Below are 17,083 nucleotides of genomic sequence, written 5' to 3' on the forward strand. Positions count from 1 at the left end.
ACACTGTTTGTAGGAAGGAACAGCAGATGATGGTATCTTCAGAACAAAGTGGTTCTTGTTTTCTGCAGCTTCACAGACCCACAATACCACAAACAAATATACAATGGTCAATAAACCAATAAATTAACAATCAGTAATACTTGGTAACCAGACCATGTGGTGCAAAATCAAAGTCAGGAGTGCAACCAAACCAAATTCCAAAGAAGATCATCAGTGTGTAGGAAGGAACTACAGATGCTGGTTTAAACCAAAGGGAGACACAAAAAGCTGGAGTAACTCATCTCTGGAGCAAAGGAAAATGTGACGTTTCGGGGCGAGACGAAACGTCACATCCAAAAGATCACCTATTCCTTTTCTCCATGAGCTGTGTTGGGCTGAGTTACTCCAGCTTTATGTGAATGCCTAGAAACAGCTGGTGTGTGTGCAGTGCTCAGATCTCTCGGTTGCTGAGAAAACATGTTTTGAAGCTGGAGATTGTGGATTCCATGTTTATCAAACAGGCATCGATAGGAGACAAAGCCTTTTTCCCAGCATGGAAAGATCAAATACTAGAGGGTATAGCTTTAAGATAAGAGGGGCAGAGTCAAATGAGCTGTGTTGGGCAAGTTTGTTTACGTGAATGCCTAGAACACGCTGCTAGGGCTGGTGGGTGGGGCAGATATCTCGGTGGCATTTAAAATACTTTTGGTAGACACATGGAATGTTTGCACAGAATGGAGAGATATGGATTAGATGCAGACAGATAAGAGTTGATCTTGGCATCATGTTGGGCAGAGACATGGTGGGCCAAAGGGCCTGTTCCTTGAGGCAGCACCTCCTGTAGATCGCTTTGACGCGGGCAATTAGAAGGGCCACAAACAATTGTTGAGTCAGATTACGGAAAAGATTTTTATCCATAGGTTAAAATCAAGAGGTTGATCGGGGAGAAGATAGGACTGCTCAAGGATAAAGGAGAGAGTCTGGGCTTGGCGTCGGAGGATGTGATGTAGGTGAGGTACTAAACGAGTACTTTGCATCTGAATTCACTGAGGAGCAGGACTTGGAGGACAGTGAGATCAGTGTGGAGAATACTAATATTGCAGGGCAGTTTGAGATCGAGGAGGAGGTGATGCCAAGGCTCGTGAAGAACACAAATGTGAATAAGTCCCAAGTGGCTGGCTGCGATCTATCGCAGGTTATTGAGGGAGGCAAGAGAGGAGTTTGTAGAGGCCTTGATGAGGATCTTCATTTCTTCTCTAGTCACAGGCGAGGTCCCAGAGGACTGAAGAGCGGCCAGTGTTTTATTTCATTGTTTAAGAAGGAAAGTCAAGAGAATCCAGGGAACTCGAGGCCTGTGTGCCTCAGGTCAGTGGCCGGGAAACGTTTGGAGAGAATTCTTTGAGGAGAATGGGCTAATTATGGATGGCTAGCACAGGTTTGTACACGGCAGGTCATGCTCAACTCTGATTGAGTTTTTTAGTGGAGATGACGAAGGTGATTGTTGAAGATAGGGGCGGTGGATATTTTGGATGGAGGTCTGTAACCAGTGGAGTTCCATAGGGATCTGTGCTGAGACTTCTGCCATTTGTGATGTATATAAATGAAGTGGACGTAAATGTAGATGAGTTAGTAAATAGGTTTGCTGATGACGCCAAGATTGGAGAGTTTTCGATCAGCTGTGGAAATAATCGCCGAATACTGTATTGCATTTCTACAGGTTTATTGTAGGAATATACTGACTGGATGCATCGTAGCCTGGTTTGGTAACTCAAATGTCCAGCAAGGACGGCTGCAGAAAGTGAGAGACACTGCCTGTTCCATCAGGGATTCTGAGCACGTATGGGTCCTGCGGCCCAGAATGTTTGTAGCAAACATGATGCACGTTAAACTGATCTCATCTGCCTGCCTGGGTGAGTGGGCAAATGTTTGGCAGATGCAGTATAATGTGGATAAATGTGAGGTTATCCATTTTGGTGGCAAAAACGGGAGCAGACTATTATCTAAATGGTGGCCGATTGGGAAAGGGGGAGATGCAGTGAGACCTGGGTGTCATGGTACACCAGTCATTGAAGGTAGGCATGCAGGTGCAGCAGGCAGTAAAGAAAGCGAATGGTATGTTAGCTTTCATTGCAAAAGGATTTGAGTATAGGAGCAGGGAGGTTCTACTGCAGTTGTACAGGGTCTTGGTGAGACCACACCTGGAGTATTGCGTACAGTTTTGGTCTCCAAATCTGAGGAAGGACATTATTGCCATAGAGGGAGTGCAGAGACGGTTCACCAGACTGATTCCTGGGATGTCAGGACTGTCTTATGAAGAAAGACTGGATAGACTTGGTTTATACTCTCTAGAATTTAGGAGATTAAGAGGGGATCTTATAGAAACTTACAAAATTCTTAAGGGGTTGGACAGGCTAGATGCAGGAAGATTGTTCCCGATGTTGGGGAAGTCCAGGACAAGGGGTCACAGCTTAAGGATAAGGGGGAAATCCTTTAAAACCGAGATGAGAGAAGAACGTTTTTCACACAGAGAGTGGTGAATCTCTGGAACTCTCTGCCACAGAGGGTAGTTGAGGCCAGTTCATTGGCTATATTTAAGAGGGAGTTAAATGTGGCCCTTGTGGCTAAGGGGATCAGGGGGTATGGAGAGAAGGCAGGTACGGGATACTGAGTTGGATGATCAGCCATGATCATATTGAATGGCGGTGCAGGCTCGAAGGGCCGAATGGCCTACTCCTGCACCTAGTTTCTATGTTTCTATGTACATTATCCATATACTTGTATTCTGTGCACTTCCATGTGCCTATCCTAGATGCCACTATCCTCCCTGCCTCCACCACCACCCCTGACAATGCGTTCCAGACCCCCACTGCTCTCTGTGAAAGAAACCTGCCCCACATGCCTCCATTAAACTTTCCCCCTCTCACCTGACAGCTATGGCCACTTGAGTTGGCTACCCCATCTATGTCACTCATAATACTTCTATCAAGACTCCCCTCAACCTCTGACGATCCAGAGAAAACTATCCAAGTCTGTGCAACTTCTCCCTGTGGCTAAAAACTCTCTGATCCAGACAGCATTCTCGTGGACCTCCTCTGTATCCTCTCCATGACGTGTACATCTTTCCTGTAACGGGACGACCAGAACTGCACGCGATACTCCAAATACTAACCAAAGTCCTACAGAGCTGCATGTATCATTAGACTCTTATACTGTATGCATTGCAATGAAGGCAAGCATACAACTCTATCTACTAGTGCTGCCACCTTCAGTGAGCTATGAACTTGGAATCTTAAGGGGCTGTCCCACTTGGCGATTTTATTTGGCGACTGCCGGCATCATTGAGTGACGTATCAGGTCACTGAACAATTTGTGGCGTGACGCGGCGTGATGACGTATTGACGAGCGGCGTTTTTTCAAGTGTCGCGCCATTTTTATTTTATCACCGCTGGATTTTGAAATGTTCAAAATCTTTTGGCGACACTGATATGACGCCGACAATCACTGAAAAAATCGCCAAGTGGGACAGGCCCTTAAGATCCCTCCGCACATCAATGATGTTACGGGTCTTGCCATTTACTGTATACTTCCCCCTTACATTCAACTTCCCCAAGTTCAGAACCTTATACTTGTTCGGGTTAAATTCCACAATAAACCTGTAGAAATGCAATACAGTATTCGGCGATTTACAAAATGTCCTCGATCTTCTAAGGATGAAAAGGCGTTAATGAGTTTTCTTTGTGATTTCATCAGAGTGCTGGGATAGCTTGCCAGAGATATACATGCTCAGGAACTCTTGTTGAAGGGATTAAGAAATCTGCAGAGTTCAGGATGGTCTTCTGCAGGATATACCTGTCCACGCTGAGATTTCCTTTCTTTTCTTTCTAGGGTGGAAGCCACGTCATTCCTCTGGTGGTGGAGAGTTGCATCCGTTTTATCAGCAGGCACGGTATGTGGAAGGCCCAAACATAGAACGATTACGAATGGACAAATAACACACAATGGGGCTGTTTGCTTTGTTATTCTCACTTTCCAGTGCGTTGTATTTAGCCCAGTATATTTGACAATCAAAATATGTCATACGTACAGTCGGACATAGAACAGTACAACACAAGAACGGGCTATTTGGCCCGTAACATCTGTGCTGAACGTGATGCTAACACCATCACTTAAGGGCCTGTCCCACATGGCGTTTTTTTTGGCGACTGCATATATCATATCAGTGTCGCCAAAAGATTTTGAACATTTCAAAATCCGGCTTAACATCTTCCCTATAGAATAGTGACCACAACTGAACACAATACCAGTGCCATGTACAGCTGCAACATAACATCCCAACTTCTATACTCAATACTCGTGGAATACACAAGTCAGTGTCTCTGGGTTCAATCTCGGTAAGAGTATGAAAGAGGTTATTTGCAGGAAATCCCTTCACTCTTTGATGGGGAAGGTAGTGGTGGACTTGTTGGTGGCTGCCAGTTCATGTACATTTATTTATTAATATTTTTCCCAAAGGGCTGGAGCATGAGGGAATTTTCCGTGTATCAGGATCACAAATTGAAGTTATTGACATCAAAAAAGCCTTTGAAAGAGGTTAGTACCAGAACTCATTATTTCTTCACATCACCACACAATGGTATTTCTGGTGATTTTTCTCAGCAGTGTTCGGTTGAAGAAATTGCAATCATAGCCATGATCCATGTATTCTCCTGAATGATTGCTTCTGTGGGAAATTAAGCTCTTGTCTGATAATGGGATGGTTTAGGATGATATAATCTGCAGAGCCAAGGTGATAAACATGTTGAAGAGAGAGTCTTTGATCGCTCTGCTGGAGAGTTCTCCTTTCCTGTGTGGTCTGCACTGAGGGCATATTAGAAATTGAAACAGTGAAAATGAATCTTAAACCCCCTGGCCACAATGTGCTGCCCAAAGCAATCCAGCTGTCAAGAATCTGTGAAGGCACGGTGGCACAGTGGCAGAGTTGCCACCTTACAGCGCCAGTGATCCACGTTCAATCCTGACTACGGGTGCTGTCTACGTTCTCCCTGTGGCTGTGTGGGTTTTCTCCGGGTGCCCCAGTTTCCTCCCACATTCCAGAGACGTGCAGGTTTGTAAGTTAATTGGTTTCTGCAAATTGTTCCTAGTGCGTAGAATAGAACTAGTGTATTGGTGACTGTTGGTTGGTATGGACTCGGTGGGCCAAAGGGCCTGTTTCCATGCTGTATCTCTGAAAACTAAAACTAGTCAAGAGCCGACAGTGTTTTATTGTTATACTCCCAAACTTCTTTGTCCCATTGTTATACATCTCAAATAGAACAGTGAAGTTCTCGCTTGCAGCAGCACAACAGAATATGTAAACATAGTACTCTGTAAACAATATGATAAACCAGATATGGAAGTTCTGTGTGTGTGTATATATACACATACGCACACACACGCACGCACACACACACACACACACACACACAAGCACACACACACACACACACACACACACACACACACACACACACACACACACACACACACACACACACACACACACACACACACACACACACACACGCACATGCACGCACGCCCACACACACACACGCACGCACACACACACACACACATACGCACACACACACACACATACAAACACACATACACATACGCGCGCACACACACACACATGCACACACACACACGCACACACAAGCACACACACACACGTACAACACACACAAACGTAAAGAAAACAACCAATAATAGTGCAGAAAGATAAAAGCAATGCCTTCAAGTCAATGTAGTTCAGAGCTTATTTGGAGGTTGTCGTGTTTAATAGCCTGAAGGCTGTAGGGAAGAACTAAAAACTGATGCAATTACTACTCAAGACGGGGTGGCATTTGGTGGAGCGATCAGTGGACATGGTCTACTTACCTATTCATTCCCCTGCACTCTCAGGCCTGTTTTTGAGATTGCAATGGCCCAATGTACAGTGTCTCACATCTATAACAAGCCACTTGCGGCACATGGTCGGTTATGAATATCATAACGGATAGAAAATATAGCAGTTTTGCATTTGGATGGGAATACAAGGTATGACAGTGCCCTGGCCACCTTGAACTGTCTATATATGCTCACACAGATTGGTTTAAAGGGGGAACAAATACCTTTTCTAATTTTAATCCATTGTTTTGTTTTCTACAAAGGTGAGGACCCTTTAGCAGGAGATCAGAACGACCATGACATGGACTCGATAGCAGGAGTGCTGAAACTATATTTCAGAGGCCTGAACAGCCCACTCTTCCCCAAAGAAATTTTTCATGACTTAATGTCCTGTGTCAGTAAGTTGACTTTTTTGTTGGTCATGGGTTTTGATTTTCTATCTGCGGGACACGCGCGATTTCTTGGTTGATTACAATCCCTGATGTTTTAAAATAAGTTCGATTAGAATCTGACGGGAAGGATTAAAGAGTAAAGAGAAGCCTATTGAAAGGGCGACTGAATCAGAGAAGGGAGTTTGTCAAAATGGCCAAAGTGTAACCTTCTGTGGAAGAGTTAACAGCTTCATAATATTGCATCAAAACTGCTAGGGTAATGCTGACCTGGCAATGGTCACCAATGGATCTGTCCTCCTGAGTCACAGCTTGATGCCACTCAGGACTGATTATATTTTAAGGGGCCATGTAATTGGGGCAAGATTTATTTTTTAAAAGGCATAAATTTACTCCAACTTTATTTCTGTGTCAGTAATTATCGACATTTAAGCCTATTCCTTAGAAAGGGGTTGGGGAGATTTATTAGAAAGAATGGAGCTTCGTTGACTCCATTTCACCCAGAGAGTTGTGAATCTGTGGAATTCTCTGTAAATTCACTGGATGTATTCAAGAGAGAGTTAGATTTAGCTCTTAGGGCTAACAGAATTAAGGGACACGGGAAGAAAGCAGGAACGGGGTACTGATTTTGGATGATTAGCCATGATCATATTGATTGGCGGTGCTGGCTTGAAGGGCCGAATGGCCTACTCCTGCACCTATTGTCTATGTTTCCATTAACAAACGGTCCAGTGACCAGAGATTGCAGAGATTGAAGAGAGATCTGAAATGTCTTCCTTTTAAACATGTTGAGTTGTGATCTACATTGCAGTGTCCAAACAGTTGGAAGCAGAATCAAAAGTAACTTGAATGAGGCAGAATGGGTGAAGGGGGATTATTTCAATTGCTTTTCAAATAGCCAGCATTGGCCAGTTCATCTTAAGATCCTATATTTCTCAGGATCTAGTGCTCCCACTTAAGTTAACTTGTTTTTAAACATGGCATTGTTGGTTGCCCCAAAAGAGATTTAAAAAAAAACAAAGATAGTCGGGGATAGACACAAAATGCTGGAGTAACCCAGCGGGACAGGCAGCATCTCTGGAGAGAAGGAATGGGGTGACGGGGCAGGAAAGGTGAGTGAGTGAGCAGCTGGATCATCATCCACAGCCATGCTATGAGGCCTGTGTTAAGTGTCAGATTTTCCCTGTGTGTATTGCAAGATAAAAAGCAGAGGCACAGCAGCTGGGGTTCTGATCCTACCTCCCTCCCAAGTTAATGCAGGAGCTCTCAGTGACCGGAGTCAATCGCTGATTGATCTTTCAAGGCATCTGGGAAGTGAGGGGGTGATTGTAACAGGCTCAGGGCACCGACCCCCTTAGCTGGGACAGTACATCATTCCCTTAAATTAGAACTTTGTACGGCATGGTTCGTTGTTCTAATAATCCTGAGGTTAGATGTCTAATTGACCCGTACATGAATACCACAAGCTTGTGTCACACTTGGAAAAAAAAAAGTTATGAGACTTTTTTTGAGACTTGAAGGAAAGCAAGGGACCCTTTCAACACTTCAATCCATTATAAACTGTGAAGAAAAATGTGCATTTTTCTGCCAGTTTTAGTTAAATCCATATTATTCCCCTCAGTGTTCTTTCTCTGCCCCGATCTCATTCTCTGTTCTTACACTATATTATGTGCCTTCGTATTCACCACAAGGCTTTTTTCTCTATTCTCTTTGCAGTTCATTCTCAGTATTTGCTTCACTCTCTCTTCTGTCTCACTCATTTGTTTTCTTTTTCTCTTTCTCTGTCTCCCTGCAACCTTCAGTTCTTCAAGCCGCTGAGATATCTGCCAAGGATTAAGCTCTGGCGTTTACTCATTAAGCCCCTCTACCATTTTTTTTTTCCTTTTAGACAATGCTCCTTGCAAAAGATCACTTTAACAAGTTTTAAATCATCCCTTCAGGAATCTCCTGTTTCCTGAGATAGTTGCTACATTATTAGTGCAATAAAAATAAGCAAGTTATTTTGCCACTCCTCTTTTCCCCCTTTTTCACGCTGCACATGTTTTCTCTCTCTCGCACATGCACATGCACACGCACATGCACACGCACACGCATCTGCTTCCCGCCTCAATTTCTTGCTCCTATACCGTCCTTTAGCCTAGGGTGTTCAGTTTAGTTTATTGTCACGTGTAACGAGTTACAGTGAAAAGCTATTGTTGCGTGCTAACCAGTCAGCAGAAAGACAATACACGATTACAATCGATCCATTTACTGTGTACAGATACATGATAAGGGAATAACGTTTCGTGCAAGGTAAAGCCAGCAAAGTCAAAGTATACTTCAAGAAAGTATCCTCAAGACCGCCGTGAGGGGAGAGGGAAAGAACAATGGACAATGGGGGGGGGGGGGGGAACAAAGGAAATGGGGACCCGGTGTGGTGGAGGGTGGGGGGGATGGGGGGGGTGGGGGGGGGGGACAAAAGGGGGAGCCGTGTGCTTTGTAACTGTGTCAGCGCCGTAGGTGGATACTATTTGTATACATTGTGTACGCAAGCAAAACATCTCACTGTGCCTAGTCACATGTGACAAGAAACTATCCCTAGTCCCTCACCCCTCCCCCTATACTTTTCCCCCTTCAAACTTCAAACATTCACACTATGTCCAATTATTTTCCTCGAGCAAAATACAGTCTGCCGATGGAACTCAATGGCTCAGACAACATCTGGCTCAGACAACATCTGGCTCAGACAACATCTGTGGACAGTCAACACTTGGGGAGAGGAGAGGAAGGACGGAGACCTGAGGAAAGGCCTCAACCTGAATCGTTGACTGGCCATTGCCTCCCTCAGCACACAGTTCTTTGTACAAGAACGAGTCCGCAGCCTCTTTTATCTTCAGTTTTGTTCCTCATTTATTTTAAGTTCCATGATTCTTACTTCTTTCCCCGAATTTCCAATTAGTTACAGATTAAGTGGTGCAATTGAATTTTCTGCGTGTGTTCATTCTGCACTCCAAACCACAGACTAACTGTTGAAACAAATTGATTTTTTTTTTTTAAAGATTCAATTAAGTGTAAAAAAGAATCCTGTTCAGTTCTGTGTGGATTTTATTTCCACTGATTGCTCTCTTCAGGCATTTTGTATGGCTATCAAAGTGTCTTTGAAGCAGCAGCAGGATCAGAGGGTTTGCGTTTGTCATCCATCCAGACTACTACACACTACTATACCATGCACTGGATGTGAAGCTTGGTGTGTACCTCGTGACAAGCTCAACCCCATTGAGTTTAGCCTCTAAACCCACTGCCTCTTCCGACAGTTACTGCTGATTACATTCCACCTGTAATGATTGTCCCCAAAGAGCAAGGTACATGATGTGTGCGGTCCAGTGACCAGCGGACTTCCGCAAGGGTCGGTGCTGGGGCCGCTACTCTTCACGTTGTACATTAATGATTTGGACGAGGGGATTGAAGGCTTTGTGGCCAAGTTTGCGGATGATACGAAAATAGGTGGAGGGGCGGGTGGTGTAGAGAAAGCAGGGACTCTGCAGAAGGACTTGGACAGGTTGGGAGAGCGGGCAGAGAAGTGCAAGATGGAATGTAGTGTAGCAAAGTGTGGAGTCATGCATTTTGGTAGTAGGAATAAAGGTGTAGAGTGGGGAGAGAATCCAGAAATCGGAGGTGCAAAGGGACTTGGGACATGGTGGCTTTGTGCACAGCAAAGTTAGTGTCAATAGACAATAGGTGCAGGAGTAGGCCATTCGGCCCTTCGAGCCAGCACCGCCATTCAATGTGATTATGGCTGATCATCCCCAATCAGTGCCCCGTTCCTGCCTTCTCCCCATATCCCCTGACTCTGCTATCTTTAAGAGCCCTATCTAGTTCTCTCTTGAAAGCATCCAGAGAACCGGCCTCCACCACCCTCTGAGGCAGAGAATTCCACGGACTCACAACTCTCTGTGAGAAAAAGTGTTTCCTCGTCTCCGTTCTAAATGGCTTACCCCTTATTCTTAAACTGTGGCCCCTGTGTCACACCATTCTGATATGTAAGGCCTCAGGCCCCAGAGTGTGCCTCGAACCACCAACGTTCAGGAAAGGACATGAGGTAATAAAAGTAGTAAGAACTAGTGGCTTGAGAAAGATTGATGCAAATCACTGAGAAACTGAAGAAAGAGAAAGAGAGACCATGAGGATTGACGTAAGTGAAACAAATGTGACACATAATTCCCTTGGTCATGAAAGTGCTGGAAGAACTCAGCGGGTCAGGCAGCATGAGTGGAGAGACAACCTTTTGGGTCAGGACTCTTCATCAGCTGGAAGATCCTTCTTCGGATCAGTCTGAAGAAGAGACTTAATTCAAAATGCACCCAATCCATTCCCTCCACAGATGCTGCCTGACCCAGCACAATCTTTTTTGCTCAAGTGCAAAATGGGAATTCTTGATGCTGGCAAAGTACTGATCTAACAGGCCTTTTAAAGAATGTATTGAATTGAAATTATGCAAGAGAAGAAATCAGATGTGGTAAATTAATTTGTGATTGTTGAAAATTGAATTAGTTCTGGAAATTGGTGAAGCTTTGTGTGATGAGCACACAGGGAGAAAAGTTATCCCTGGTGCCTCCCTGATGTCATGGGCGGGGACTTCGCAAGTGCTGAGATTTTTGTCAACTAGGTTTGGGGGCTTGCAGCTGTTGCTGTAGAATTCAAACAATGCAGGTTGAATAATGTGCATTAGATTGAGATTTGCGTGTCCTTTAGAGATTAGGAATGAACCGGATCCTAGGAATAAACCTATTATTATCCTGAAACATGGTCTGGCATCTGTCTGGGTCCGAGCAGATTCCTTTTATCTATAATTTTTCCATTATTTACAATTTGGTCTGGATCTACAATTCCCCCTTGGGCCACAGTTTGAATCTTCTATCCTAGATGTGTCATTGCGCTAGGCAGTTCAGGTCATTCCAGTTAGTAAGCAAAATCAGCAGGCAGAGATGCTTGTGTCTGATCACTATTCCAATGACACATACACAGTTTTGGCTCCTGCTTAAACTTTTGCCCTCTGTGTGCAAGTGGCCGATGATCATTTGCTGTCTGTGCTCCGACATACAATGTCACGCAATGCCCTTGATTAGATGGACAAGAATGTAGGATGTATGAGGTGAGGAGTGCTGTACAACAAGCGTCTTCAAGGTGAATTAACTCAACCATTGAGCATAACCTGCATTACTGTAACATATTTTGTTTCTGCTCTTTACAGCTATTGAAAACGTTGATGAGAAAGCTCTTCAAATCCGCAAAGTCCTTGTGACTTTACCAAAGCCCACCATCATCCTAATGCGCTACCTCTTTGGTTTCCTCAGTCAGTAAGTATTAATGTGCATGTCAATAGGGTATGACAGAGGGTCTTCTGCCGTTAGATTCACCCTCAGTGCCTGAAGTTATTCATGTTATTAACATGTGGAATAAGCCTATTATTGGCAGCACAATGGTGCAGTGGTAGAGCTGCTGCCTTACAGCGCCAAGGACCCGGTTTCGATCCTGACTAAGGGCGCTATCTGTACAGAATTTGTACATTCTCCCTGTGACTGCGTGGGTTTCCTCCAGGTGCTCTGGTTTCCACCCACATTCCAAAGAGGTGCAGGTTTGTCGGTTAATTGGCTTCCGTAAATTGTGCGTAATGTGTTGAGGAGAAACGGGTGATCGCTGGAAGTCTCGGTGGCCCAAAGAGCATGTTTCCACTCTGTACCTTTAAACTAAATTAAACCATACAAGAGTTTGGGTAGGAAGGAAATGCAGATGCTGGTTTAAACCGAAGATAGACACAAGAAGCTGGAGTAACTCAATGGGTCGGACAGCATCTCTGGGAGAAAGGAATAGGTGACGTTTTGGGTCGAGACCTTTTTTGTGTCTATCTTCTATACAGAGTTTCTTAATTCCTTGGAATGACTCTCATCTTTGACTGATTCATTTCGCTCAGTAGTTTGGTATCTTACATAACCCTGGAGGAATGTGACAGCAAGTAGCCTCTGCACTGCATGGCAGTGTGTTACTTGGAATGGAGTTTTCATTTATGTTCCTACTACATCTGTTATCCTTGAGCTTTCAAGTGGTGGAAGCTGCATTTTCTAGGGGCTGTTGAAGAGGCTTGTATTCGTTCCTGCAGTGCACTCTGTAGGAGATGCACATGGTCGGCACCGTGCACTAGTGGTTAAAGGAATGTCTTTTGCTGATTTCAATCAAACATATCGTCAAATTCCTCGAGTGTTGGTGGAACTGTACTCATCCAGTCAGGTTAGCCACAAATTCTCCAGCCAAACCTTCCTCCTTCAACTTGCACCTCTAGAAGTAAATTAACTGGTCAGCAATATCACCGTCCCTTCCAGCTCCAGTATTTTACAGGGCAGTGGAAAGGTTAACTCAATGTTAGCTTTTCTACAGCCATCTTGGTGTTGTCTGGAATGAAAATGTTTTCCATAGCCTCGCAAACTATTCGCACAAAGAAAAATCCATTAAAAAAAATGTATTAAATTGCTACCATGTGTTTTCTGCACACTCGCCACTCATGGGGAGGCCAGATGTACTGAACACACGCAATGGGTAGCCAAGCTCACTGGATAACCAAACCAGATGCAGCTGCACCATATTGATAGTCACAGCCCTGACTCAGTACATGTTCCTGTGAGTTCCTGAACATCTGGTAGTTGCCGCCAGAGAGAATTAGGGTTGTATTGCACCTCGATGGTATGAACAGTGCTTTGTAAATGAAATTAGACACAAAATGCTGGAGTAACTCAGCGGGACAGGCAGGATCTATGGAGAGAATGAATGGTTGATGTTTCAGGTTGAGGCCCTTCAGACTGAAGAAGGGTCTCGACCTGAAACGTCATCCACTCCTTCTTCTTCTTCTTCCGTGTGGCGTGCGCAGCCTAAAGTTGTTGGACAACTTGTTCTGTTTGATCTTCCGTTTGTGCACGTCGAGTTGATTGCATTAGTCGAAACGGGGCGGGACCACGTGAAGGTTGCAATCTCCTCACCCCGTCCCACTCCAATCCAGAGTTACTCCTGCATGTTGTGGCTATCTTCAGTATAAGGCAGCATCTGCATATGTCAAATGGTTGTTTTTCTTACTGGCTTCCCATTTTTGCATGATTAAAGTACATCAAGATTGATGCCATTTTCTTAAACGTTCAGCATTGATATTGTTTGCATAATTAGATTGAAAAGAGAGCAACCAATTTCCATTTATTTTTGTTTGTGTGAAGCTTGTCTCAGTTCAGTGAGGAAAACATGATGGACCCGTACAACCTGGCTACCTGCTTTGGACCCACACTAATGTCCGTGCCTGAAGGCCATGATCAGGTGTCCTGCCAGTCTCATGTAAATGAACTCATGAAGTCCATCATTCTTCACCATGACGCTATCTTCCCAGGACAGAAGGAGCTGGATGGGCCTGTGTACAACAAGGGGTTGACAGCGGAAGATTACTGGTGAGTCTTTACCCAATCTGAGGTAGATAGTAGTTCAGGACTGCTCTCTGGTTGTGGTATCAGGCAACTGAAGCATCCTACCCCAACCAGAGAACAGTCCTGAACTACTATCTACCTCATTGAGGACCCTCGGACTATCTTTGACCCTTTGACTATCTTATTGGCTTTACCTTGCACCAAACGCTATTCCCTTACCATGCATCTGTACATTGCGAATGGCTCGATTGTAATCATGTCTTGTATTTCCGCTGACTGGTAGCACGCAACATCAGCTTTTCACTGTACCACATATATATATACAGTGAAAAGTCTATGCCTATTTGTGACCTGAAAGCTTTGAAATTGCCCTTGCTTGGTCCTCAGGTGGTATGGAATGAAAGATGGTAAACAGAGCAGAGGGGGAACTAAACTAACTAAATCGGCTTGACACTTCCCACTATTCTCCCGCCCATCGCCATTTGGACAGGTACATGGATAATAAAGGTTTAGAGGGATATAGACCAAACACAGGCAAATTAGACCAGTGTTGATGAGGCATCTTGGTCGGCATGGGCAAGTTGGGTTGAAGAACATGTTTCCATTCTGTGAGACTCTGTGACTATTTCTACTTCCCTATGGAGTTCAAAGTCACCATGACAAATGCCAGAATTGTCCTCTCTGCCAGTGCAGAGTGTGTTTGGGTGGACATTCCAAGCCTTTTCAATATCAATAGGCCGCACGGTGGCGCAGCAGTAGAGTTGCTGCCTTACAGCGCTTACAGGGCCAGAGAGATCACCCGGGTTCGATCCCGACTATGGGCGCTGTCTGTACGGAGTTTGTACATTCTCCCCGTGACCTAGGTGGGTTTTCTCCGAGATCTTTACGCGGATCTCTCCGAGTGCTTACGTGGATCTCGGAGAAGCAGCAATCAAAGAGAAGCAGGGAGAAGAGCTTATTGGCTGAAACCCGTGGGAAAGGTGAGTCAGAGGGGGAAAACAGTTTTAAACAGAGGAATTTGATTTGTAAATTGGCAAATTAGACAATTTATCAGTCACTATAGGCAAGGCTGCTCTAGGGGAGCGGCAGTGAGGGAGCGGCCTTGAGAGTCTTTGGCTCGAGAGTCTTCAGCAAGGAGGCTGAGGAGAGAGACTACGCATAAAGCTGGAGAGGGCGGGACGCGGTGAACACATGACGGGTAAGATGAGGCAGTGTGAGGCTTGCAGAATGTGGGAGCCCAGGGACAGATGGAGCCTCTGGCTGCTACAACTGTGGCAGGTGTGCCCAGGTTCAGCTCCTGAAGGGCCATGTTGGGGCACTGGAGAAGAAGCTGGATGACCTCAGGGCCATCCGGAAAACGAGAGTTTCCTGGACAGGACCTACAGTGAGGTAGTCACGCCGAGGATACGGGAAGAAGGAAGGTGTGTGTCTGAGAGAAAGGGTGGTAACCGTGGAGTGCAGAAGTCCCAGGTGGCTGTGCCTAATGAAAACAGGTACGCAGGAACGGGGTACTGATTGGGGATGAACGGCCATGATCACATTGAATGGCAGTGCTGGCTCGAAGGGCCGAATGGCCTACTCCTGCACCTATTGTCTATTGTCTATCTTCAGTTTCCTCCCACACTCCAAAGACGTACAGGTTTGTGGGTTAATTGGCTTTGTGTAACTGTAAATTGCCCCTAGTGTGTGTAGGGTAGTGTTAATGTGCGGGGATTCCTGGTCGGCGCGGACTCGATGGGCCGAAGGGCCTGTATCCGTGCTGTATCTCTAAACTAAACTAAACAATCCCACAACCATCGAGTAAAGAGTGCGTGAGTGAGACCACTGATGAAATATCAGGCCCTTGCCCGACAAGAATGATGTTATGTGGGTTTCAGGTATAAAAATGATCTCTGAACTCACGCCATCAACAAGCTTATTAATAAAGCAAGGCCATGCTCAGATTAACATTCAGATGTCGTGACGTTATTGTCACCACAGGGCATAATCAGCCAGATACTGGGGAATGCGGTTTTGCTGGCAGAATGTCCACAGCAGAACATAAGGACCAGACGAGAACACTGCGAAATATATGTTGCATGCAGGACACTTCTGTGATGTTTGCTGGACCATGTGCTAGAAAGGACCATTCCATCCACAAGTTCATTATCCTTTCCAACTACAGAATCGCTTCCAATTAACTAGATCATACTCACACTCTGGTCTCCTCCAAAAACATATCTTATGCTCTGACTACCTGGGTCCCTACAGGTTCCCACCAGCTCCGACTTGACATTAAAGGTCTGCTCCCATTCAGCTTTCAGGCAGGCAGATTAAACAGATATTAGGAAAGAATTAATGGTGGGTTATTTAAGATTTGTCAGGCCTGCACACCCCTGACTTCCTTGCTTATCTATAAGATCACCTGCATCTTTTAACATCCTCCCATTAACTTTGAGGTCTTTGATACAAGCATGCATACTTCCTGCATTCGTTACAAGATGCCTTTGTTTTTCAGTGAGAGCCCTCACGGGGACCCTGCATCTGCTGAAGATGTCGTGCAGGATGTTGGAACAGAAACACACACCAGCGAAGATGGTACGTTGTTGGCTTTTGTCTTTATTTGTGGATTCACAATGAAAGAAAGAGAGAGGGAGAGGGAGAGAGAGGGCGAGGGGAGAGAGAGAGAGATAATATTGAGCAAGCAATTGCAGGAGAAGGCATGTTGGTGCATAAGGAAGTGTACCGCTCAATGTTTTAACACGGGTGGATATGGTGCTGTTAGGCCCGCTGTTAGTCATCCAAAGTAAATCACCTTTAACAAAGCTGCACTACCTTAGCCCAGCTTTTGTGCTCTTCCATGGAGAATGGGTTTGAACCTGAAATCTTCTATCTCAAGGTCAGATCTTCACAACAAAGATTTGTTTGGACTGGAGATGACAGACACCACCATCTTCTCAATGAGACGTAAACATAAGCTATAAATACCGTACCTTTGATGCCCATACCTGTGAAAGTAAATGTCTGAAATGGGGCACAGGTGGAAAATGTTGCATTTTGTTCATTCCAACGGCAGTTACATAAATAACGCATTGGTTTATTGGGTTGAATTGGATGTTACAATCCCTAAGATTTTTCACTACAATTGACATTCTTGGGGATGACCACTAGATGATTTTGCTACCAATCAGACACATCTTCTGTTGTGTACCTCAACGTCACTGGGTGTTACGGCCTTTTATCACAAGACACCCTCAATCGAGGCAGGCCCACCGCAGGGTGATCAGACATGGGTGTGTGTCTTATGGTTAGCCTCTAGATGGTCACGTGGCAGCCCAGACAGCATCTTTTCTCTTCAGCCACAGCCAG

The 17,083-nt window shown here is 45.0% G+C and overlaps 1 protein-coding gene across 2 annotated transcripts in view; it reads left to right on the plus strand.

Moving 5' to 3' along the window:
- Window positions 1-17,083, plus strand: part of srgap2 (SLIT-ROBO Rho GTPase activating protein 2) — a 206,037-nt gene that overhangs the window by 164,601 nt on the left and 24,353 nt on the right. For both annotated transcript variants that reach the window (XM_055654380.1, XM_055654379.1), the window contains exons 13-18: window positions 3,865-3,925; window positions 4,492-4,569; window positions 6,174-6,308; window positions 11,530-11,635; window positions 13,535-13,759; window positions 16,233-16,312. In XM_055654380.1, the coding sequence (XP_055510355.1) occupies window positions 3,865-3,925; window positions 4,492-4,569; window positions 6,174-6,308; window positions 11,530-11,635; window positions 13,535-13,759; window positions 16,233-16,312 (685 nt within the window). The remainder of the gene's footprint in view (window positions 1-3,864; window positions 3,926-4,491; window positions 4,570-6,173; window positions 6,309-11,529; window positions 11,636-13,534; window positions 13,760-16,232; window positions 16,313-17,083) is intronic.

The sequence above is a fragment of the Leucoraja erinacea genome, chromosome 24, assembly GCF_028641065.1.
Source record: "Leucoraja erinacea ecotype New England chromosome 24, Leri_hhj_1, whole genome shotgun sequence".
NCBI classification, from domain to species: Eukaryota; Metazoa; Chordata; class Chondrichthyes; order Rajiformes; family Rajidae; genus Leucoraja; species Leucoraja erinaceus.